The sequence below is a fragment of the Monodelphis domestica genome, chromosome 2 (genome assembly GCF_027887165.1).
Source record: "Monodelphis domestica isolate mMonDom1 chromosome 2, mMonDom1.pri, whole genome shotgun sequence".
NCBI classification, from domain to species: domain Eukaryota; kingdom Metazoa; phylum Chordata; class Mammalia; order Didelphimorphia; family Didelphidae; genus Monodelphis; species Monodelphis domestica.
Genome location: NC_077228.1, coordinates 224,424,738 through 224,448,539, shown reverse-complemented (window position 1 = coordinate 224,448,539; position 23,802 = coordinate 224,424,738). Strand labels below are relative to the sequence as shown.

At 39.0% G+C, this 23,802-nt stretch overlaps 1 protein-coding gene across 13 annotated transcripts in view; it reads left to right on the top strand.

Annotated features, from left to right (window-relative positions):
- Positions 1-23,802, top strand: part of ARSG (arylsulfatase G) — a 215,623-nt gene that overhangs the window by 190,458 nt on the left and 1,363 nt on the right. For all 13 annotated transcript variants that reach the window (XM_007482748.3, XM_007482752.3, XM_056817253.1 and 10 more), the window contains 2 exons: positions 15,429-15,549; positions 22,856-22,946. In XM_007482748.3, coding sequence (XP_007482810.2) covers positions 15,429-15,549; positions 22,856-22,946 — 212 coding nt within the window. The remainder of the gene's footprint in view (positions 1-15,428; positions 15,550-22,855; positions 22,947-23,802) is intronic.

Below are 23,802 nucleotides of genomic sequence, written 5' to 3'. Positions count from 1 at the left end.
GTCTCTACTAGAAGATCTTCAGTAAATGGTTCTAATTATTTAGAAGTTTTTCCTAATATAAAGCCTAAATCTGCCTTTTTGTAACTTGAATTTGTAATTCAATAATATGTCTGAGTATCAACAAAAGTGTCTATTTCTGTTCTGTAAAGTTAGTTACAATAGTGTATGTCAATAGAATCATCCTCTTTTTTAAAACAGACTTATGACTACAACAATAATAATAGCATATTCTAACCAATATCTATTCATCATAGAGGATTCAGCCAGATTTCTACATGGCAGCATTTTGTCTACTGTTTGTTATGACCCTGAAATTAGAAAAATATAAAAATATATTTTAAATTCTTTATCAACTTATACCAAACTTCCCCTGAATCAGTATGCAAAGCAAGCCTTCCTTGATTGCATTAGCAAGGGTAAAATTAAAATAGACACCATCACCAAATTTCCTTTGTCCAGAGCCTTCAAATGAAATTCCTGCTTATGGTATACAGTAAAAAGAGCACTGGATTTAGAATTACATGACTTGAGTGAATATCCTGGATTTGCTGTGTAATCTGTGTGATCTTTGGCATTATTGGTCCTCAGTTTCTTCATCTTTAAAATGAAGAGTGGCCTGTATGACTTGCGAGGTCTCAAAGGGCTTTCGCTGGTATCAAACCAATCTGTATTATGATGAGATTATTTGACTCACATCTAAAAGATATGGACTAACTCTCAAACTGTTTTCCCCATAAGAACCCAACCAAAGTCATTGAAGGGAGTGTGGGATAATCTTAAGCAATGATCTTAAACAATGAGCTTTTGGAAAGATTGTTATATGCAAAAAGATTGTTTCTTTTAATTTAGTTTGGGCCTCGGGCTGAAGGGAAATCGCTGTAATCTCTCATGAAAAGGCCATATTTATTCAATTATAAACTTCTTGAAGTCAGGAGATGTAGACTTTTTTTTTTCCTTCTTGTATGCCCAGCACAATTCCTTGTACGTATTAGACACTTAATAGATGCATGTTAAATGGAATGATTTGCTGCGCAGCCAAACAGAACAATCTGCCCCAAACTAGATCCTACTTATTTTGAGGAAAGAACTTCATTTATTTAGCTTATTTTCAGAGAAGTAGAAAAAGAGAGAGAGGAACTCATACTTTTTTTTTAACTTTTACCTCCTTTTTCAGAATTAATTCCAAGTATTAATTTCAGCATTAATTCCATTAATTAATATTAATTAATTAATAATCAGTATTAATTCCAAAGCAGAAGAAGGGTAAGGGCTAGGCAATTGGTATTAAGTGAGTTGCCCAGGGTCACATAGCTAGGAAGTGTCTGAGACTAGATTTAAATACAGGCTCTCCTGTCTCTAGCCCTGGCTTTCAATCCACTGAGCTACCCAGCTGCATTCCCCCTCCCCCTCCAAACATCTTTGAAAAAGAATTTTTTGATACCTTTGTTATATCATTGTCTCTTCCCAGTGGTTTTTCACCCCACTCCCATCCTCACACCCTGTCCTTGTAATAAAAAAAAAACACAGCTAAGAAAACCAAACAACCCATTAGCCATATCTGACAAGCTATGCCTTATTCCATATTTGTTGTCCATCACCTCCCTGCCAAGAAGTGGCAAGTGGGTATGATTTATCATCCCTCGTCTGAAATGATGATTAGTGATCACTTAGAACAGAATTCTCATGTCTTTCAATATTTTTCTTTATCTGTTAGTAGATAGAGGCAGAAGGATGAGGAAAGGAGCTAGTTCCTTCCTCTTGGCTGACCACTGCCTTTGCCTTGCCCCATTGTGGGGTGGAATAGGGTTGGTTTTCTTCTATACCTGTCTAGGAGAAACAATAGAAGGATGCCTGAAGCAGTTAACTCAAAAATGCTAACTTTAGTTTGCTTGAAACCCTTCTTCTTACCAAGATTGACTTGGGTAAGGGGGCAGCTGGGTAGCTCAGTGGATTGAGAACCAGGCCTAGAGATGGGAGGTCCTAGGTTCAAATCTGGCCTCAGACACTTCCCAGCTGTGTGACCCTGGGCAAGTCACTTAATCCCCATTGCCTAGCCCTGACTGCTCTTCTGCCTTGGAGCCAATACACAGTATTGACTCCAAGATGGAAGGTAAGGGCTATTAAAAAAAAAAAAAAGATTGACTTGGGTACATTGGATCTGGGTATTGACCTTGATTCACACATTTCCTCTGCTTTTGGGATGCTATAAAATATAATTCAATAAAATTTAAAATTTAAAATCTAGCTCTGAGCCCCCATGCTGATAATATTCTCAGTAACTATGAGCATCTCTCTCCTTGGGTGTCATAATACCTACTTGTCTCCAAGGACACATACACAATCAATATAGTAGTAATAAAATCCACACAGGTTTAGAGAAAATCCATTTTTTAAAGGTGGGAAAACAGAAAGCAAATAGACTTAATGAACATAGATGAATAAAACCACCATCTGCTTTATTCCCTTGGGCAAGAAAAAACAAGAGGGTGGGAGAAAAAGGCAAAGGTAGAGAGTACAGAATACATCAGGTTTTGTCTTCACAGAAGAACGAGTGGAAATTTTTATATCTACTTGGCTAAGATTCATCCCTTATCATGTACCCTTGACACTGGAATCACAGAATCCTCTTCCCTTTTGTTTCCTCTAGCATTTTGGTTGAAGATGCTTGGCAGGGGTGAGCGATGGAGCTCCTCATATTCTTCCTTCAGTGTTCTCATGTATCATTACATTTCATTATTATTTTTCTTTTATTGTGAAGGGAAAGGAAGGCATTCTGTGAGACACTCACAAATCCTATAATCAGGATATACCAATGATTTCTGTCCTGATATAAAGGTATCTTCTAAATTCACTCTAACTTCTTATTTACCCTCAAAAGTCTGATTTTGGGGGGGCAGCTCGGTAGCTCAGTGTATTGAGAGTCAGGCCTAGAGACAAGAGGTCTTGGTTTCAAATCTGGCCTCAGACACTTCCCACTGACCCTGGGCAAGTCACTTAACCTCCATTGCCTAGCTCTTACCACTCTTCTGCCTTGGAACCAACACATAGTATTGATTCCAAGACTGAAGGTAAAGGTTTAAAAAAAAAAAGTCTGATTTTTAAAATCAGTTATCTCATACTATCATTGCAGAAAAGATTGAGGAATAATGACTATATCTGATTCTAGAAACTATAGCCCCTTGGGCCAAATCCAGATCCCTGCCTTTTTTTATGGTCTGTGAGCAAAGAATGGCTTAAAAATTTTTTAAATACAAGAAGACTTTATTTAAAAATTTAAAAACCATTTTTAGTTCTGTATAATTAAAAATCTGTTACCCTAAAAAAGAACTACATTTCCAGGGAAACCACTGACTTCCTGTTGTTCTGTACTTCCTGTAGACAGGGGATATTAGGCAGGGATGTGGGAGGGTTCCACCCTCTTTTTGGTCCTGTGGGGGAGGATGGTGGTGGTGAGTGGGTATTTTGAAATGGCTAATCAGCCATGGGCATGTGGTCTTTATTTTGTATCCTCTTTATTCCTTGATTTCTAATGATCATTAATAAATCTCCTAAAATACACTATTTTATTATTTGAGTTTAATTTTAATTTTTACAGTTCCCAGCAGGCTGTACAAAAGCAGATTGTGGGAGGATTTGGCTCAAGAGGCCATTGTCTGCTTACCCTAGCATTAGCAAATAATATAATTATATAGAATTGGTTAGATAGCCAGATTTGGAAGAGTAGTTGATAATGATTCATTATCATTATGATAGAAGTCTCTCTTGGAGCACTCCAGGGACCTTACTTGGTCCTGAGCTGCTTAACATTTTTATCAGTGACTTAGATGGTATTTTCATTATACTACCACCTCCTCTCCCCTCCTGGCACCCCCCCCCCCAACTGTGAATGCTTTCTTTCTTGAGTTTACCTACCATTTGCTCTCTTTATGTTTTATATGTATACAATTATTTCTTTTTTTTCTTTTTGATTATCACATAAGCTCCTTGAGGTCAGCCAAGGACCCTGTCTTTGCTTTTCTTTGTGTTGTCTATTTTTAAAACAATGCCTGACATGAGTACTTTAAAATGCCTATTGACAAAAAGATCTTAACAGGATAGAGTATGAGGCTGAATAAGGTGAAATTCAACAGAGATAAATATAAAAAGTCTTGTATTTGGGCACAAAAAATCCTGACAAAAGCAGTTGTTCTGAAAAAGATCTGAGACTTTAGTAGACTTCAAGCTCAATATAAAAGATTCTAGTGGGGTTGCCCAAAAGGCTCATTAGGATGAATAGCATCCCAGAACAGGCAGATTGTACAGTCCATTGTACTCTGACCTTAAACCTTATCTGGAAAAGTGTGTTCAGTGTTGGGCATTGATAAGTTGCAGTGTCTAGAGGTAGGCAACCGGGATTGTGAAGAGCCTTTAGTTTATGATATAAGATCAGCTGAAGGAAATGAGTTTGCTTAGTCTCTTTGGAGTAGAGGAGCCACGGGGAGATATGTGATGTAGAGAGGCACTTGTTCTATTTGGCTTGAGAAGACAGGACCAGGAGCAATGAGCAGAAGTTCCAAAGGGGCCCATTTTTTAATTTATTTTTTTAATAAAAAAATTAATTAAACTTTTATTTTTTAAAGATGTTATAGTAACCTCAATCAATTTTCTTAATGCTACTCTTTATAAAGAATTCAATTCAATCCTTCCAAGTTTTGCTGTCTACCACTAGCCTGATATTTTCTCTCTGTGGGTAGTATGCAACCCTGAAAATGTCATTTAACATCCCTTGGCCTCAATTTCCACATCTGTAAAATGAGAATTGGATTTGATACTATCTAAGATCCCTTCTAACTCTAAATCCCTTGAGTCTCTTATCTTATCTTTCATCATTACTTTTGAGATACCACACTGTCTCCCAGTGGGATACAATGCAGTTCTGTCCATCCCAAAGAGGCCCATTTAGATTGATGTCAAGAAAATCTTCCTAAGAATTTAAGCTTTCTGAAAGTGGAATGTCTTGCTTCCAGAACTAGTGGGTTCCTGTTCCTTGGAAGTCTTCAAGCAGAGTTTGACTGACCATTTGCCATGTATATCATAGTGAAGATTCCTGTGTGTATGAGTTGGATTAGATGGTCTTGGAAGTCCCTTCTAAATCTTAAATCCTATAATTCCACATTATTATTTTTTAAAGCTTTACCTTCTGTCTTATAATCAATATTATATTTTGGTTCCAAGGCAAGAGTGGTAAGGGTTTAGGTAAGGGGTTAAGTGACTTGCCCAGGATCACATAGCTAGGAAGTGTCTGAGCCCAGATTTAAATGCAAGATCTCCCACCTCTAGGCCTGTTTCTCAATCCAGTGAGCCACCTGGCTGCTCCCCATAACATCTACATTATTACAGTAATCACAAAATCAGTGGTTCTCTGGATCATGCCTATTTAGTTCTGCATCAAGTTCCTTTTTTATGTTTTCCCAAAATTCTTTGGTCCCTATATTAATTTTTAAAATATTTTTCTTATAGCACAATGATATTCCCTTACATTCATATGCCACAATTTGTGCAGCCTTTGCTACTCTGGCTTTCCTTTCTGTTCTTTGAGGAGCTCACACATTCATAGTCGGCTATATTTCCAATGTCCAACTCCAGCAAATTCATCCAGTTTTAAAAAGTAAAGGCTCATGTTCAGAGCCTAGCATTGTATCTTGCCTGTATCTCTTGCATTCAACAAACATTCATTGAACAGAATTTGAACTAGGTCAGCTCTGAGTTGGCCCTAAAAGAACAGAATCTTTCCCTACATCTCTCCCTTTACCCCTGTAAGATTAAAATTAATATCCAATAACTCCAAGTATTATATTTTATAAAGTTTATTAATAATCACATGAAGTAGAAGAAATAAAAAGAACAAAAATAAAATGAGTAAAATTCTCCTGCCTCTCACCTCACCCCCACATCCATAGCCTAGTTTCCAGGAGAAGTGTGAGGGGGAGCCACACAAAAATATATCCTCCCTATGTTAGCATGTAATGTGAGAAGGAACATGAAATGGTGGGAGAGAGAGTCCTGGGGTGCAAATCCTAATTACATACCCCTTATTCAGTAAAAGTGCCTGGTCTCTGGTCTCACATCTCTAATTTACATAGTATTTTTAATACATTTATTTACCTATCAAGATCTGGAAGCCTTCAAGACATTTAAATATATAAAAATAAAATGAAATCAACTAATAAAAGCCATGTACTACAAGGACTTACAAGCTTTGTATTCTGATGTGATTTCATGGAGCAGTAACAATTCAGTTAACTAAAAGTTTCCAGATAGAATTTTGATGTTTAGAATTGTTGATTACACCCATTTCTCAGTTTCACCCATCATATTCTAGGACTTTCTACCATTTTTTATGTATTCAGAAAATGCAAATCCATTTGATGTGAGCTCTAATGAAATAAATATAAGGGAGACATATTAATCTTATTATAATGACTACCTCCAACACCTTACACCTCTCCAGAACACAGATGCGTTATTCTTCCTAGGTGATTTGCTTTGCTTAGGTTGATAAGCTTATGAAGGAAATCTAAGGAATATTTTTGCTAATAGGTTGATGTGGTTGCTTTTCATTCATTGTCATGTCTGACTCTTTGTGACCCCGTAGGACCATAGCACACCAGCCCCCTCTATCTTCCATTATCTCCCAAAATCTATCCAAGGTCATATTTGTTACTTTCATGACTATCAGACCATCTCATTCTCTGCCATCCCCTTCTCCTTTTGCTTTCAATCTTTTTTAACATTAGAGTCTTTTCTAGTGAGTCTTATTTTCTCATTGGGTGGCCAAAATACTTAAGCTTCAGCTTCAGTATTTGTCTTTCTAATAAGTCTGAATTAACTTCTTTAAGTATTGATTGATTTGTTTTCTTTGCTGTCCAAGGTACTCTTGAAAATCTTCTCCAGCACCACAATTCAAAAGTGTTGATTTTGCAACACTCAGCTTTACTCATAGCCCAACTCCCACAGTCATAAAATACTATTGGAAAACCATAGCTTTGGATATATATTATCCTAGTTGGCAGTGATGGCTTTGATTTTTAGTATGCTGTCCAGATTAACCATAGCTTTCTTTCCAAGGAGCAAGCTAATTGAATGTCATGGCTGCATTCATTGCCTGCATTGATCTTTGAGCTTGAGAATATGCAATCTGACTCTGCTTCCATTTCTTCTCCTATTTGTGATGGGATCAAATGTATGACCTTAGTTGTTGTTGTTGTTGTTGTTGTTGTTTTACATTGAGCTTCAAGCCAGCTTTTACACTTTCCTCCTTTACAATTATCAAAGAGGCTTAATTCTTTTTCACATTTTGCCATCAGAGTGGTATCATCAGCATATGACCTTGTGGATATTTTTCCCTAGCAACTCTAATTCTGGATTTCAATTCATCCAGGATGGCATTTTGCATGATATACTCTCCAGATGAGTTAGAGAAATGAGATGACAATATGCAGCCTTGTTTGCCTTTCCTAATTTTAAACCAATCAGTTATTCCATGTTTGATTCTAACTCTTGTTTCTTGGCCTATATACAAGTTCTTCAGGAGACAAATAAAATCATCCAATACTCCCATCTCTTTGAGGACTTGCCACATTTTGTTCTGATCCACAGTTAAAGGATTTAGTATAGTCTATGAAGCAGAAGTAGAGGTTTCTGGAGCTCCCTTGTTTTCTCCATAATTTTGTTAATGTTGACACTTTGGTCTCTAGTTCCTCTGCCCCCCCCCCTTTTTTTTGTTTGTTTTTAGTCAATTTAGAACATTATTCCTTGGTTACAAGAATCGTTTTCTATCACTCCCTCCCCTACCTCCACCCTTCCTGTAGCCCATATGCAGTTCCACTGGGTATTACATGTGTCCTTGATCAGAACCTATTTCCATGTTGTTGCTGTTTGCATTAGGATGTTCATTTAGAGTCTATATCCCCAACAATATCCCGTTGACCCATGTAATCAAGCAGTTGTTTTTCTTCTGTGTTTCTACTCCCACAGTTTTTCCTCTGAATGTGGATAGTGTTCTTTCTCATAAATCCCTCTGAATTGTTCTGGATCATTGCATTGCCACTAATGGAGAAGTCCATTAGTTGTACCACAGTGTATCAGTCTCTGTGTACAATGTTCTCCTGGTTCTGCTCCTTTTGCTCTGCATCACTTCCTAGAGGTTGCTCCAGTTCCCATGGAATTGCTCCACTTTATTATTCCTTTGAGCACAATAGTATTCTATCACCAAAAGATACCACAGTTTGTTCAGCTATTCCCCAATTGAAGGGCATCCCCTCATTTTCCAATTTTTTGCCACTACAAGGAGCACAGCTATGAATATTCTTGTACATGTATTTTTCCTTATTATCTCTTTGAGGTACAAACCCAGCAGTGCTATGACTGGATCAAAGGGCAGACAATATTTTATAGCCCTTTGGGCATAGTTCCAAATTGCCCCCCAGAATGGTTGGATCAATTCACAACTCTACCAGCCATGAATGAATGTCCCGACTTTGCCACATCCCCTCCAGCATTCATTACTTTCCGTTGCTGAAAATGTTAGCCAACAATTGATTTAGCTCTTTATAAATTTGAGTAATTAGACCTTTGCTAGAGGTTTTTCTTATGAAGATCGTTTCCCAATTTGCTGCTTCCCTTCTAATTTTGGTTGCATTGGTTTTGTTTGTACAAAAACTTTTTAATTTGATGTAATCAAAACTATTGATTTTACATTTTGGGATTTTTTTTCCTAGCACTTGCTTGGTTTTAAAAGCTTTCCTTTCCCAAAGATCTGACATGTATACTATTCTGTGTAATTTACTTATAGTTTCCTTCTTTATGTTCAAGTTATTCACCCATTCTGAGTTTATCTTGGTGTAGGGTGTGAGGTGTTGATCCAAACCTAATCTCTCCAACACCATCTTCCAATTTTCCCAGCAGTTTTTATCAAATAGTGGATTTTTGTCCCAAAAGCTGGGATCTTTGGGCTTGTCATAGATGTTCTTGCTGAGGACACTTACCCCGAGTCTATTCCACTGATCCTCTTTTCTGTCTCTTAGCCAGTACCATATTGTTTTGATGACCACTGCTTTATAGTATAGTTTGAGATCTGGTACTGCAAGACCACATTTTTTTCATTATTTCCCTGGATATCCTTGATCTTTTGTTCTTCCAAATGAACTTTGTTATGGTTTTTTCTAATTCAGTAAAAAAGTTTTTTTAGTAGTTCGATGGGTATGGCACTAAATAAATACATATGTTTGGGTAGAATGGTCATTTTTATTATGTTAGCTTGTCCTACCCATGAGCAGTTAATGTTTTTCCAATTTTTTAGATCTAGTTTTAATTGTGTGGAGAGTGTTTTTCAGTATAGTTCCTGTGTTTGTCTCGGCAGATAGACTCCTAAGTATTTTATATTGTCTAGGGTGATTTTAAATGGAATTTCTCTTTCTAATTCTTGCTCCTGAGATGTGTTGGAGATATATTGAAATGCTGATGACTTATGTGGGTTTATTTTGTATCCTGCAACTTTGCTAAAGTTGTTGATTAGCTTTTTTACTTGATTCTCTATGATTCTTTAACTAGACCATCATATCATCCGCAAAAAGTGATAGCTTGATCTCTTCATTGCCAGTTTTAATACCTTCAATTTCTTTTTCTTCTCTAATTGCTACTGCTAGTGTTTCTAGTACAATGTTAAATAATAGCAGTGATTATGGGCATCCTTGTTTCACTCCTGATCTTATTGGGAATGCATCTAGTTTATCTCTATAGCAGATGATGTTGGTTGATGGTTTTAGATAAATGCTGTTTATTATTTTTAGGAAATACCCTTCTATTCCTATACTTTCTAGTGTTTTCAATAGGATTAAATGCTGTATTTTATCAAAGGCTTTTTCTGCATCTATTGAGATAATCATGTGATTTTTATTGGTTTTCTTGTTGATATGGTCAATTATGTGGATGGTTTTCTAATATTGAACCATCCTTGCATTCTTGGTATAAATCCCTCCTGAAAATAGTGAACAACCCTCGTGATGACTTGCTGGAGTCTTTTTGCTAGTATCCTATTTAAGATTTTTGCATATATGTTCTTTAAGGAGATTGGTCTGTAGTTTTCTTTCTCAGTTTTTCACCTGCCTGGCTTTGGAATCAGTACCATATTTGTGTCATAAAAGGAATTTGGTAGAACTCCCTCTTTGCTTATTATGTCAAATAGTTTGTATAGTATTCAGATTAGCTGATCTTTGAATTTTTGCTAGAATTCACTTGTGAATCCATCAGGCCCTGGGGATTTTTTCTTAGGGAGTTCTTGGATGGCTTGTTCAATGTCTTTTTCTGATATGGGATAATTTAAGAATTCTATTTCTTCTTTTGTTAATCTAGGCAATTTATATTTTTGTAAATATTCATCCATATTGCCTAGATTGGCATATTTATTGCCAAATAACTGGGCAAAATATTTTTTAATGATTGCCTTAATTTCCTCTTCATTGGAGGTGAGGTTTGCCTTTTCATCTATGATATTGTTAATTTGGTTCTCTTCTTTCCTTTTTTTTATTAGATTGACCAGTACTTTGTCTATTTTGTTTGTTTTTTCAAACTACCAGCTTCTAGTCTTATTTTATTAGTTCAATCTTTCATTTTCCGTTTTGTTAATTTCTTCCTCAATTTTTAGGATCTCTGATTTAGTTTTCTTCTGGGGATTTTTAATTTGTTTGCTTTCAGGTTTTTTGATTTGCATATCCAATTCATTGATCTCTGCCCTCCCCAAGTTGTTAATATATGAACTCAAGGATATAAATTTTCCTCTGAGTACTGCTTTGGCTGCATGCCATAGATTTTGAAAGGATATCTCATCATTGTCATTTTCTTCAATGAAATTATTGTTTCTATGATTTGTTCTCTAACCAATTTTGGAGAATCATATTATTTCATTTCCAATTAATTTTTGATTTGACTCTCCATGTACCCTTATTGAACATTATTTTTATTGTGTTATGCTCTGAAAAGGTTGCATTTATTATTTCTGCTTTTCTGCATTTGTTTGCCATGTTTTTATGACTTAGTACATGGTCAATCTTTGTAAATGTACCATGTGCTGCTGAAAAGAAAGTGTATTCCTTTTTGTCCCTATTTATTTTTCTCATATATCTATTAACTCTAATTTTTCTAAGATTTCATTCACATCTTTTACCTCTTTCTTATTTATTTTTTTATTTGATTTATCTATATTTGATTGTGGTAGGTTCAGGTCTCCCACTAGTATAGTTTTACTATCTATTTCCTCCTTCAATTCTACTAGTTTCTCCTTTAGAAACTTGGATGCTATACCATTTGGTGCATACATGTTGATTACTGATATTTCCTCATTGTCTATATTCCCTTTTATCAGGATGCATTTACCTTCCCTATCCCTTTTAATCAGATCTATTTTTAGCTTTGTCAGATATCATGATTGCAACTCCTGCCTTCTTTCTATCAGTTGAGGCCCAATAGGTTTTGCTCCAACCTTTAATTTTCACCTTGTGAGTATCTACCTCCCTCAGGTGTGTTTTTTTTGTAGACAACATTCATGGTAGGATTTTGGATTCCAATCCACTCTCCTATTTGTTTTCATTTTATGGATGTGTTCATCCCATTCACATTCAAAGTTTTGATTGTCACTTGTGTATTTCCTAGCATTTTGATATTCTCTCCTAGTTCTGTTCTTTCTTCTTTTGATATATCCTTTTAAACCAGTGGTTTACTTTTAATCAATCCCCCAATCCCCTCCCTTAATATGCTTCCATTTCTGGCCCCTACCTTTTTGTTCCCTTCTTGTTTTTTAGTGTCTGTTAAGTTCCCTCCCCCCTCTCTTTCCCTTCCTTTTTGTACTCCCTCCCCCTTTCCCCCTTAGTTTTCCTTTCTCACTTTGCCTGTAGGATAAGATAGAATTCAAGACCCCAATGGATCTAGATGCTCTTCCCTCTCAGAATGGATTTCACTGAGAGTAAGGTTTAAGTATTACCTATTAGCACTCTCTTCCTTTCCTTCTTATAAGAGTATTCTTCCCCTCCCCTTCCCATGTGTATCTTTGTGTGATAAAGATTATCCTTTTTATTTTATTTCTTCAAGTATCTCTTGGTGCCATCTTCGATTCCCCCCTCCATTTTTCTTTTTTTGCATATCATCTTATAGCCCTTTATGCTCCCAATCTCTTCCTGTGAATGAAAGCTGCCAGGTCTTGTGTGATTCTGATTGTTGCTCCTTGGTATCTCTTTTTGGCTTCTTGGAGAATTCTCCTTAGCTTGAAAGCGCTGGAATTTGGCAATTACATTCCTGGGAGTTATCTTTTGAGGATGTAGTGTAGAGGGTGTTCTCTGAACTCTTTCAATGTCTATTTTGCCTTCTTGTTCAAAAACATCAGGGTAGTTTTCTTGGATGAATTCTTGTAGTATGATGTCTAGATTTTTGTTTATTTCTGGCTTTTCAGGTAGGCCAATGATTCTCACATTATCTCTCCTTCTTCTGTTTTCCTGGTCTGTCATCTTATCAGTGAGATAGTTTATGTTTTCTTCTATTTTGTCAGTCTTTTGACTTTGCTTTATTAATTCTTGCTGTTTTGCAAAATCATTCGTTTCCAATTGCCCAGTTCTGGTCCTTAAGGCCTGGCTTTCTGTTATAATCCTTTGATTTTCTGCTTTAATATTTTGATTTTCTGCTATAATCTTTTCAATTTCCTTTTCAGTTTGGTCTATCCCGCTTTTTGTGGCTTTCTTGACCTTTAAACTGTTATTTTCTTTTTCAACTATTTCCCACTTTTCTTGACAGAAGGCTTCCATCTGTTTGATAAGCTCCAATTTAAATTCTTCAAGAGCTTGTGGACAATTTCCATTTTTTGGGAAGGTTTTGGATTTGTTTTAATTTCCTCCTCTATTTCTTCTACTGTAGCCTGGGTTTTTCCTCCATAAAAATTTTCCAGGGTCAATGCCTTCTTTTTTTTTTCTTGGAAGGTGTTTGTTGCTCCTGCACACAATTTGCCATCACTGTGGAGGTTTTTCCTTCCTTTTTAGTCAGAAATCTGAGTGAGATGGGAAGTCTCTCTGTGTATGGAGTTAAGGAGCAAGGATTTTGCCTGAGGCAAGCTCTCAAATCTACACAGCTTCCGCTGTTCACTGCCCTTCTTTGCGCCACCTTCCTGTGAGAGCTCACGGTCTGAGCTCCCCAGCCTTCCGGGGTTTCAGGTGTAGCTGTTCTCAGGGGTAGGTCTTTGGTGGTATTACTCAGCTCCCAAGGACCTAGAGGTGCCCCTTTCTCACTGACTGATTCTGGTGCACGCTGGCTCTGACTCTGGCTCCAACTCTGACTCCATAGGTGGGTGGGGGAGGGTAGATCAGCTCGCATTTTGATGGGACCTTTTCCACCATCTTATAGTGTGGAAATGCCCAAATCCCACATACCTTCAATGCTGTGCCCTACTGTAGTGTCCCTTCATTCTTATGAATTTGTTTTTTTTTGGTCTTTTGAGGTAGTCTGTATTGGTGGGTGCTGAGGAGAGGAAGAGTGTCTAGATTGCCACCATGCTTACCTGGAAGTCCCTCTGCTTCTTTGAAAACTAGCCAGCACTCTGGTACTTCTTGTTTCAGATATTGCTGAAGCCTAGTTTGCAGAATCTTAAGTATAAGCAGTGTGGGATAGTAGAAAAAGACCAAATCTTGACTTTTACTTGTTAGCCTACTTTACTTATTTACTTATTACCTTGGGCAAGTCACATCAACTCTCTGGGATCAGCTTTCCTATCCATAAATTAAGGGAGCTATGCTAGATGAAATCTAAGACCCCCTCCAGCTACATCCAATGATTTGCATGTTACAAGGTTATTAAGGGGAAGGGTTATGAGGAAAAGAACATTTGAACATCATAGGACTTACAGGGAAGGGGAAGAGAATAAGCATTTTTTAGAAAACTCTTCCCTTCCCTAGTGGAATCAATATTGTATATCAGTTTCAAGGCAGAAGAGTAGTAAGGGCTAGGCAATGGGGGTTAAGTGACTTGCCCAGGGTCATGTAGCTAAGCCATATTTGAACCCTCTTGGCTCCAGGCCTGGTGCTCTATTCATGAGTCACCTAGCAGTCCCCAGGAATAAGCATTTGTTAAATGCCTACTCTGTGCCAGGCATTGTGCTAAATGCTGAAGATACAAAAAGAGACAAAAGACAGATCCTATCCTCAAGGAACTCACAATCTAATGAGGGAAACAACCAGCTGATAAATATGTACAAATGAGTTAGATACAAGATGAATAAGAAATAACTAAAAAGAAGGAAGGTAACAAAATTAAGAGGGACTGGGAAAAATGGGGTATTAGTTGAGTAGTTAAAGGAAGCCAGAAGGTAGTTATGAGGTGGGGGAGCATTCTAGACATGGGGAACAGTCAAAGAAAATGTCTGGAGCCCAGCATGTCTTGTTTATGGAATAACGAGGAGGACAGTAGCTCTGGATCCAAGAGTACCAGGTAGGGAGTAAAGTCTAAGAAGCCTGGAAAGGTAGAATGGACTAGATTATGAAGGGCTTTGAACACTAAATGGAGGGTCTTGTCTTTGATCCTGGAGGTAATGGGGAGTCTCCAGGCTTCTTGAGTAATGGGAATGATGTGCTCAGACTTGAATTTCAGGAAAATCACTTTAGAGACCAAATGGAGGAGACTGGAGAGGAGAGAGAGTTGAGCCAGGCTGACCCACTAGCAGGCTACTGTTGTAGTCCAGGTATGAGCTTATGAAGGTCTGCAATGGAATGATGGCAGTGCCAGAAGAAGTAAGGGAGCTTATTAAAGAAATATTGCAAAAATGAAATCGGTGATAATCCATGTAGAACCCAGATTGCATAACTTGCCAGTTCTAGGAATGGGGAGGGAAGGAGGAAGGGAGACAGTTTGGATCATATAACTTCAGAAAACTTAAGTGGAAATTTATTACATGTAATTGGCAAATATATACACACACACACATATATATGTGTATATATATATTTTTTAATTAAATCAATAAACCTTGGCAACACTTTGAATATGGAGAGTATGGAGCTGAGGATGGCACCAGTTGCAAGGCTGAGGGACTCAAGGATGGTGTTGCCCTTGACAGCAATAAGGGAGTTGGAGGGGAGAGTTTAGAGGAAAAGATAATGATTTCAGTGTTGTACATGCTATGTTTAAGATGTTCTTTGGTCCATCCATTTTGGGATGTCTGAAAGGCAGTTGGAGTTGTTAGGATGGGAGGTCAAAGAATGTCTATATCCTATAAATAATAGAAATACAGAGTGAAAAGCACACCGTGTCAACTGAGACTATCATTAGACATTTTTTCTGACCTCCTAGCTCATTGCAAATCCTAGTCAAAAAGAGTAGACTGCTGAGTGACTCATCCACTATCTGTTTCCTTATAGTGTGCTCGACATCTTTCCAACCATAGCATCTTTGGCCCAAGTGAGCTTGCCCCCCCAACGACATTTTGATGGTCTGGACATATCAGAAGTTCTCTTTGGACACTCACAAACTGGACATAGGGTGAGTAGAATAACCTTTTGCTAAGTCTGAGACTACTCCCTTTGTGTGTATCATCCTCCTGTGAAATATGTTGACCTTCAGCTTTTTTTTTTTCCTAGAGATGCATTGCTTTATGCCATAGCTTTTGCTATTGTTTAGACATTTTTCAGTCATATCTGGAGTTTTCTTGGTAGAGATAGTGGAGAGATTTTCCACTTCTTTCTCCTGCTCATTTTACAGATGAGAAAACCGAGGCAAACCGTGAAGTGACTTGCTCGGGTTCACAGAGCTAAGTGTCTGAAGCCAGATTTAGACTCAGGTCTTGCCTCCTGGTCTGGCACTCAGTCCTCGGAGCCTCCCAGAAATAGACATCTGAAAAGGTGTATTTGTAGAAACTGAATCCTATTTTGAGTATATTAAAGACATTTAGTATATAAGGACCCCTGAAATGAATCCTTTTGGGAAATGAAAGATTTTCTGTGATTCTAAAGAATTCTATACATTGATTTACTTCAAGTATCATTTGAGGCTTCTTGAGCTGTTCTGTGATTTTTCATTTTAAACTTGGGAGCTCAAGATTTCTGTCTTCAGATAGCCATTAGGCTATCATCAGGAAGATGGACTAGCTTTATTCTGCCTGGCAGTCCTGAGTAGAACTAGAGGTAGTGACCTCCATGTAAGGAAAACTTCTTGAATGATTGGAGATGTCCAACAGTGGAACAGACTGTCTGAGGGGTAAGGGGAGGGGAGTGCTTGATCTTTAAGAAAAGGCATTGGATGGCCCCTTTTAGTCTGTTTGAGAGATTCATGTTCAGGTTCTCTGGATTAGATGGCCTCTAAAGTCCCTTCTAGGCACAGTGGATAGAGAACCAGTCTTGGAGTTAGGAAGACCAGTGTACCAAGCTGGCATCAAACCCCTACTGGCTGTTTGATCCTGGGCAAGTCACTTAATCTTGTTTGCCTCAGTTTCCTCATCTGTCAAATAAGCTGGAGAAGGAAATGGCAAAACCATGATAGAACCTTTGCTATGAAAACCGAAAATGGTGTCACAAAGAGCTGGACATGATTAAAGAAGAGCAAAAGAAGTCTCTCCTAAATCTGGAATTCTTTCATTTCTTCTCCCAGCTCTGTAAAGGTCCTGAAGTACCTTCTAGTTCTCTAAGACTGGGCTCCACTCACTGAGTGGTTTTAGGCATTAGTACTGCTAGCCTTCTAAAGCAATGAATGTCAGGATCTAGGGACTGACCCTATTTGATCTGCTTGATGCTAGGTATTTAATGAGTGGTCTGTCTTTCAAAAGACTCTCAAAGTAATGCCTGAGGGGAGGGAAGCAGGCAGAAAATGTCAATGCTTCTAACAGCTACATGGTCTAAACAGATAAAAGGCTGGATCAAAGTTAGGAAGACCCAAGTTCAAAACCTGCCTTAGAACACTTATTTCACTCTTTGATCCCAAGAAAGTTGCTTAATTTCCCTCAACTTCAGTTTCCTCCTCTGTAAAATGGGTCTAGTAGCAGTACTTTCCCAAGGTTGTTGTAAGGACCAAGAACAGTAACATGTAAAATGCTTTGTAAATCTTAAAGCACTATATAAATGCTATTCTAGATTTATTGTTATTATCTAGAAATTTCTATGAAGTTTCTATTTGCCAAAAGCAGAGGGGAAGCTGACTGAGGGAATTTTGTTTTTGTTGTTCAATCATTTTTAAGGCATATGTGACTCTTCCTGACCTAGTTTGGGGTTTTCTTGGCAAAGATACTGTAATTATTTGCAATTTCCTTTCTTCAGCCCATTTTACAGATTTTACAAAGCAAACAGGGTTAAATTACTCACTTGGCATCACAGGGCTAGTAAGTGTCTGAGGCCAGTTTTGAACTCATGAAGAACTGAAGGAATATATTTGCATTTATAAAAGCCCCTGTTACCAATTCCCTAGCTCAGGAACCAAAGAAACTATCACGATGGCTTGTAAAATCCTTGTATTACCTCCCTTTCCTGCCTTTGAGCTTCATTTTACAAATGAAATCCCTTGACTTAGAGAGGCAAATCAGCTCAAAACTTTAAGCAACAAATCATCTGGCCAGCTCTCCATAGCCTTACTTCCAAAATAGAATACTTCTGGTGGCAGGAATATAGGATTTTAGAGTTGGAAGGGACTTTAGGAAACGAGGAATCTTTTTTCTTAAAACCCCATCTTCTATCTTGGAGTCTTTATTAAGTACTGGTTTCAAGGTAGAAGAGTGGTAAGGGCTAGGCAATGGGTTTTAAGTAACTTATCCAGGATCACACAACTAGAAAGTGTCTGAGGCCAGATTTAAACCCAAGACCTCCCTTCTCTAGACTGGGCTTTCAATCCACTGAACTACTCAGCTGCCCTGAAATTAGGTATTTTAAAAAATTCATCTTCATTTTAATAACAAATTTCCACATAAGTTTTCCAAAGTTACATGATTCATGTTGGCTCCCTCCCCCTTCCCCCTTCCCCCTTCCCCCTTCCTGGAGTTGACAAATTCAATCTGGACTATACGTGTTTTATCATGAAAAACATTTCCATATTATTCATTTTTGTAGGAGAGTAATCTTATAAAACTCAAACCCCAAATCCTAAACCCAAATCAACAAGTGATAAGTCATCTGCATTTCTAGTCCCACAGTTCTTCCTTCACCTCTGGAGGTGACAGGATTCCTTTTCATAAATCCCTCAGCGTTGTCCTGGATCCCTCTTTTGCTTTTAGTGGCAAAGTCTATCCCGCAGTACTTTAGTTCCTGTATACAATGTTCTCCTGGTTCTGCTTATCTCACTTGGTGAGGGAGGTTTTGGAAGAAGTAGTGAAGCAGAGGGCATGCACAGAGTGGGTGGAACGTTTCCCTGGAAATCCAGCAAGTGCACCTGAATCCTGGGTTAGAATCCTGGGAAAATAACTGCCATTCGGGGAGCTGAGAGAAGACCCTGGAGAAAGAGACATCTCCAGTGTAAAATGGAGATTTGAACCCTAGACTTCAGTCCCCAGAAGTCCTTGGTATTTCCCAGAATTCCCGATAATCTCACCTTAGTCTCCACCTGGGCGAGATCACAATGAGTATTTAACTGGCTCTCTGCCTCACATGAGTCTCTCTACTCAGCCATTGCGATGGTGTAGTAAGTAAGCTAAGCGGGGACATTCTGAATTGGCTAATCAGCCATGGGCATGTGGTGTATTTTCTTTATTCTTTGATTTTCTAATAATCCTTAATAAACCTCACAAAATATAATATTTCTATTACTAGAGACTAATTTAATTTTTACACCAGGACCCAGATCTGACCTCCTGCGGGCCTTTCCTCTTGTTCTTGTGAATAACCCAGTTGATCCCTGAAGATCCATTTAGACTTTCAAACCGCTGCTACTCTGAAGAAGAAATCTCTAACAAGGCTGATCTGAACTGAACTGCTCAATTGGGGGGGGCAGAGGGGAGGGGCTCTCCCCTGGGTAGACCCAGGTCACACCTGACCTCCGACTCCATCACTATCTGTTTTTACTCTAGAGGCTATTTCCATAGTGGGCCTAGCCTAGGTTAGATCAGATTAGAAGGGGAGAACTGAGGCGGAGATAGTAGAGAGCATAGTCTTGGCTTGGCTGAGGGCCAGAGACTGTGAAGGGTCAGACACTGGGATGGAGCTAGCTTTATTAGTGCTTAGGGGAAATCCTGAGCCCCCCTGCCTTCTGCTGCCCTCTACCACCCCTACAGTAAGCCTGTTAGCATGAGAAGTGGAGGCAGAGGGATGGGCCCCCGGCCCTGGGGCACAGACGATGGTTGTTTTCACTCTGTGGCCCCGCTGGGTCGAGTAAAACCCCAGCCAACCGCTGATATCACCTTTACACCCTCTGCATCACGAAATCGAGTATCTTAATAGCTTCATTCGACAGAGAAGGAAACTCTCCTCTAGTGTCACATGAGGGTCTCTGCTAAATTTATTGCTCTTTGACCCTCACACCGAGATGCGTCGTATTTGTGGGCTCCGAGTGCTAAGGTGGGACAATGTCTCTCCACACCTCCCGGATCTCATCGGTGGAACCTCATGTTCACGTTGATGCAGTGGCCTTATTAACACCAAACCACCCGCCATATCCCCTAATGGACAACGGGCAACAGAGACCCAAAACTCGAGGAGGCTGGGAGAAGAGCTTGACTTCAGTTTTTGTTCTTATGATCGTGTGCATGTTGTGTGTCCTCATCTGGACATCGCTAGAGAGGGAGAAGGAAAGAAGTGGTAAGTGAGTAGAGAGAGACCACTAAGTGTCTGAAACTGAATTTGAACTCGGATCTTCCTGACTCCAGGGCCACTGTACCACCTTGCTGCTTCTAAGCCAAAAATGTGACTCCTTAGGTTCGGCAATCTAGACTCATGCAGACTGTCGAGATAGTCCTTTAAATATCTGACTGAAGACATCGATGTCATCCCTCCCTCCTCTGACAAATCTTTTCTTTCTAAATTATATTCATTTCTAGTTTCCTCTGCTGTTGTTGGTAAGATTTGGGTTTGCGGCTTCTCATCCTGTTTTGCAAATGTGCTTAAGATGTGGCACTCGAAACTAAATATGATACTTCAGACATTTATCTGCTATCAGCATGGATCTCCCTCTCTGGTTCTGGACAGTATTCTGCTCTCGACGCAGCCTTCCTGCTCCTCATTTTGAAACTGAAAATGACAATGGCATTATGATGTTATAGTAGGATGTATCTGAGTGCCAGCCTTACCACTTCCCTGTTTCAGGGTGTTGGGGGACGCAGGTGGTCCAAGATGGTTCAATAGCAGCCCAGCCCAGTTGGAGGCTGCCTTGAACACAGAAATCTAACTGGGAACATCCTAAGCTGGGCAGATGTGCATGAGATTGGCTTATTTTCCTTTTAGGAACACTGATTGCTTTTTTAGAAATTTGCTAAGCATGGGATATTCCTTTTCTATTCACAGCATGACAAAGAGGAAAATTGGGGGAGGAGAAGGCTGACTCCTTGCCTCATCCCTTTTCAGAACATAAATGACCATGTAATTGAGAAAGGCCAACTGCTTTGGGACTCAAAGTCAAAGATTAGTTCCAAAATGACTTAATGAGACAGAATGTACTCCCCCCAACACAGCTTTCAGAACAGAACAAGGGGCATGTGGCAAACCAGAGTAAGCAGGTGCTGAAGGAAAGCACATCTTCATACATTGACAGGAGATAAAGTTATTTTTAACAAGATGGGCTTCCTTAGAAGGGAAGTGTCCTCATGCAAAGTTCACTCTAAGCTTGTCATTCTATTACTCATAATGCATAGCTCTTAAGACACCCAGGATGTGATTGCTAGCTTTGCTGAAGTGCCAGGTTCTCTTTCTTAAGAAGGAAAAAGGAAATATGTTATTTGGCCCCCATCCTGGCCCTCCACAGGGGAGAAAGAAATGAATGTGTTTCAAGTTTCAATTTATTTTCACTTTTGGAAAAGGACTACATTAGTGTTACTTGGGACCCTTAAAAGCATTGAAGGTAATAAGTATATGTGCATCAGGCCAAGGAGTCAGCTGTGCTCTGTTGCTAAACTTAGTGGAACAGACAGTCACCACTTCAGCAGATGTTTCTGATTTGGGGGCCCAGTGGAAACTTTGAATCATATAAGCTCAGCGATGTATAGCCATGATGCGTTCCAGGCAAGTCTTTGAATGCAGAAGCCAAATCTACCATCACTGATCATTTACAAACCTTTCCTACTAAATCCTTCCTCCTTCTCTTGGACTAGGGAAAATTCCTTTTTCTATTTGCTTCTTTTTTCATCTGAGACCAGATGAGGAAATATTTCCTCAACACAAACAGCATAAAGCTTAGCTACAGATGAGTAACTCTGGGCTATAATAGGCTAAGGCTGAGCCCAAATCAAGTCTTTGATCTTTTTTTTTTAAGTGTGCCTGATCAGAAGTCACTGTGACAAAGGTTCTAAAGAGGAATCCTTTTTAAAAAAACCCTTACCTTCCATCTTAGAATGAATACTGTGCATTGGCTCTCAGGTAGAGGAGAGGTAAAGGCTAGACAAGGGGAACTTGCCCAGGGTCACACAGCTAGGAAGTATCTGAGACCAAATTTGAACCCAGGACCTCCCATCTCTAGGCCTGACTCTCAATCCCCTGAGTCACCTAGATGCCCCCTAAAGAGGAATTCTTAATGCAAACCTGACTTATAGGGCTACCTTTGATCTGATTACATGAAAGACCTTCACTAGAGATGGTTAAGAGCTGTAATTTACCGTGAGCAACCTAGAAAACTATCTAGGGAGAAGCTAAGTGGCTCAGTGGATTGAGAGCCAGGCTGTAAGATATGAGGTCCTGGGTTCAAATCTGCCCTCAGACACTTCCTGGCTGGGTGTTCCTGGGCAAGTCACTTAACCTCCATTGCCCAGCCCTTGTGAATTTCAAAATTACTCCATCCTATTCAGACCATTCTTTAGAAGATTGGATTTAGCTATTCCTGATCACTAACAATAGATACTTGAAATAACAGAATCAGGTCTTGGAAACTACATTCTCCACCCTACTCAGTGTAACAAGATTATGAAGGGCTGCAGCAAACTCAAGATTTAATTATTTGAGAATATGGCCTTCAACAGATATTTGCAAAAAAAGGACAGACCTCTGGGCGGTCCTAGGTCAAGCTTGAGCCACTACTGGCACATGTGAGATGCAGGAAGTGAGATAGAGAACAGCCTCTGGAGTTCTCGGGACTTCCTGGGAGGACTAGAGTTCAGTTCGAGGTTGGATCTTGAGGTTGGAGGAGCCCCACAGACTGCTTTCCTTCAGATTGGTCACGTGAGTGATAAGGACTGATCCCTTTCCCTGCCTTGGCTCTCCAAGGCCTTAACGCCAGCTTTGGCTCAGCCTGAGCTAGAGTGGTTCTGAGTTAAACTTCTTTCCTTCTCTCCCTCTTTCCTTCTCTCCCTTTTTCCTTCTCTCTCTCCCTCTAATATTTTCTTCCTCCTGTTGTAATTAAAACACCATAAAAATTTGGTAGCTGACTTGGGTATTTTATTATTTGGGATTTCCCTTGACGACCATTTAAATTTAGATTTTTCTCAGTCTCAACCATAATATTCACCCTTTACACACCCTTACTGCTCTTCTGCCTTAGAACCACTACACAGTTGTTGATTATAAGGTGGAAGATAAGGGTTAAAAACAAAATCTAAATGGACAGGCAACTGCTCAAACTCTGGGGAGGCTACTGTCCTTATGTTAGTTTCTATGTGTGGAAAAAACGGGAAAAGTGTTGCTTTTCCTTTGGCATCATGCCACTGCAATCAAGTCACTGGCTCCTCTTTCAGGTGCTGTTTCATCCCAACAGTGGGGCTGCTGGAAGCTTTGGTGCCCTAGAGACCATTCGTCTGGAGCAATATAAGGCCTTTTATATCACTGGTAAGATTCACTCTTCCTATCCTTCCACAGAAAGTTCTATCGAGGTAGGAGGACATTCTATTTCCCAGTCCCCTTTCCCTTCCACTCGCTCACAGGCTGTATGCCATGTCTACTCCACTGATTTTCCTAGCCTAGAATTTCTTCTGAAGCCAAACTTGACTCTTAATTGAGTTCTTTGAGATGAATGCCTTCCCAGCTCCCTAAATAACTTGTGCCCCTTGCTCTGAGTTGCCTTGAACCACAGGCCACTAATGGGCTCCATGTTTGTTCTCTGTACTTACAGTTATTTGATAGGAGCCTTTTACTCATTCTGCTTGATCTCACAGCAAGTTTAGGACTATTTTTTGCACTCTCGAAATTCTTTCACATACTTGTTTCATTTAATTGTTAGATCATAAATGGATGACCATTAGTTAGAAGCCTAGAGACGATTTTAAAGTTCAATTTACTTAAGAATAGCCTGCATTAACAATAATGTCTTAAAGGTCTATTTAGAAAACCACACAAACTCTCTGGGCTTTTTGGTTCAGTCATTGATTGAACTATTTAGGAATCAAGAGCTGAATCATTGTGGATGTCCAATCTCAGATCCATAAACTAGCTTCCAGTTTGGTGGAGCTTTTAAAGCAATTTCAATTTCAATCAAGTACAAAAATGACTGTTCTTGAGTATGTTGATGGATACAGAAGCATATGCAAAAAAAGCATTTTTAATATTTCTCTGAAGTAGTTGGTATAAGCTGAAAGAAATTTTAATGGCAGAACCTCATGATGATATTCTCAAAAACCTCAAAGTCACACAAGTAAGACATTCATTATACTGCTGCCTCAGATGAACTACTTATATCAAACTATTC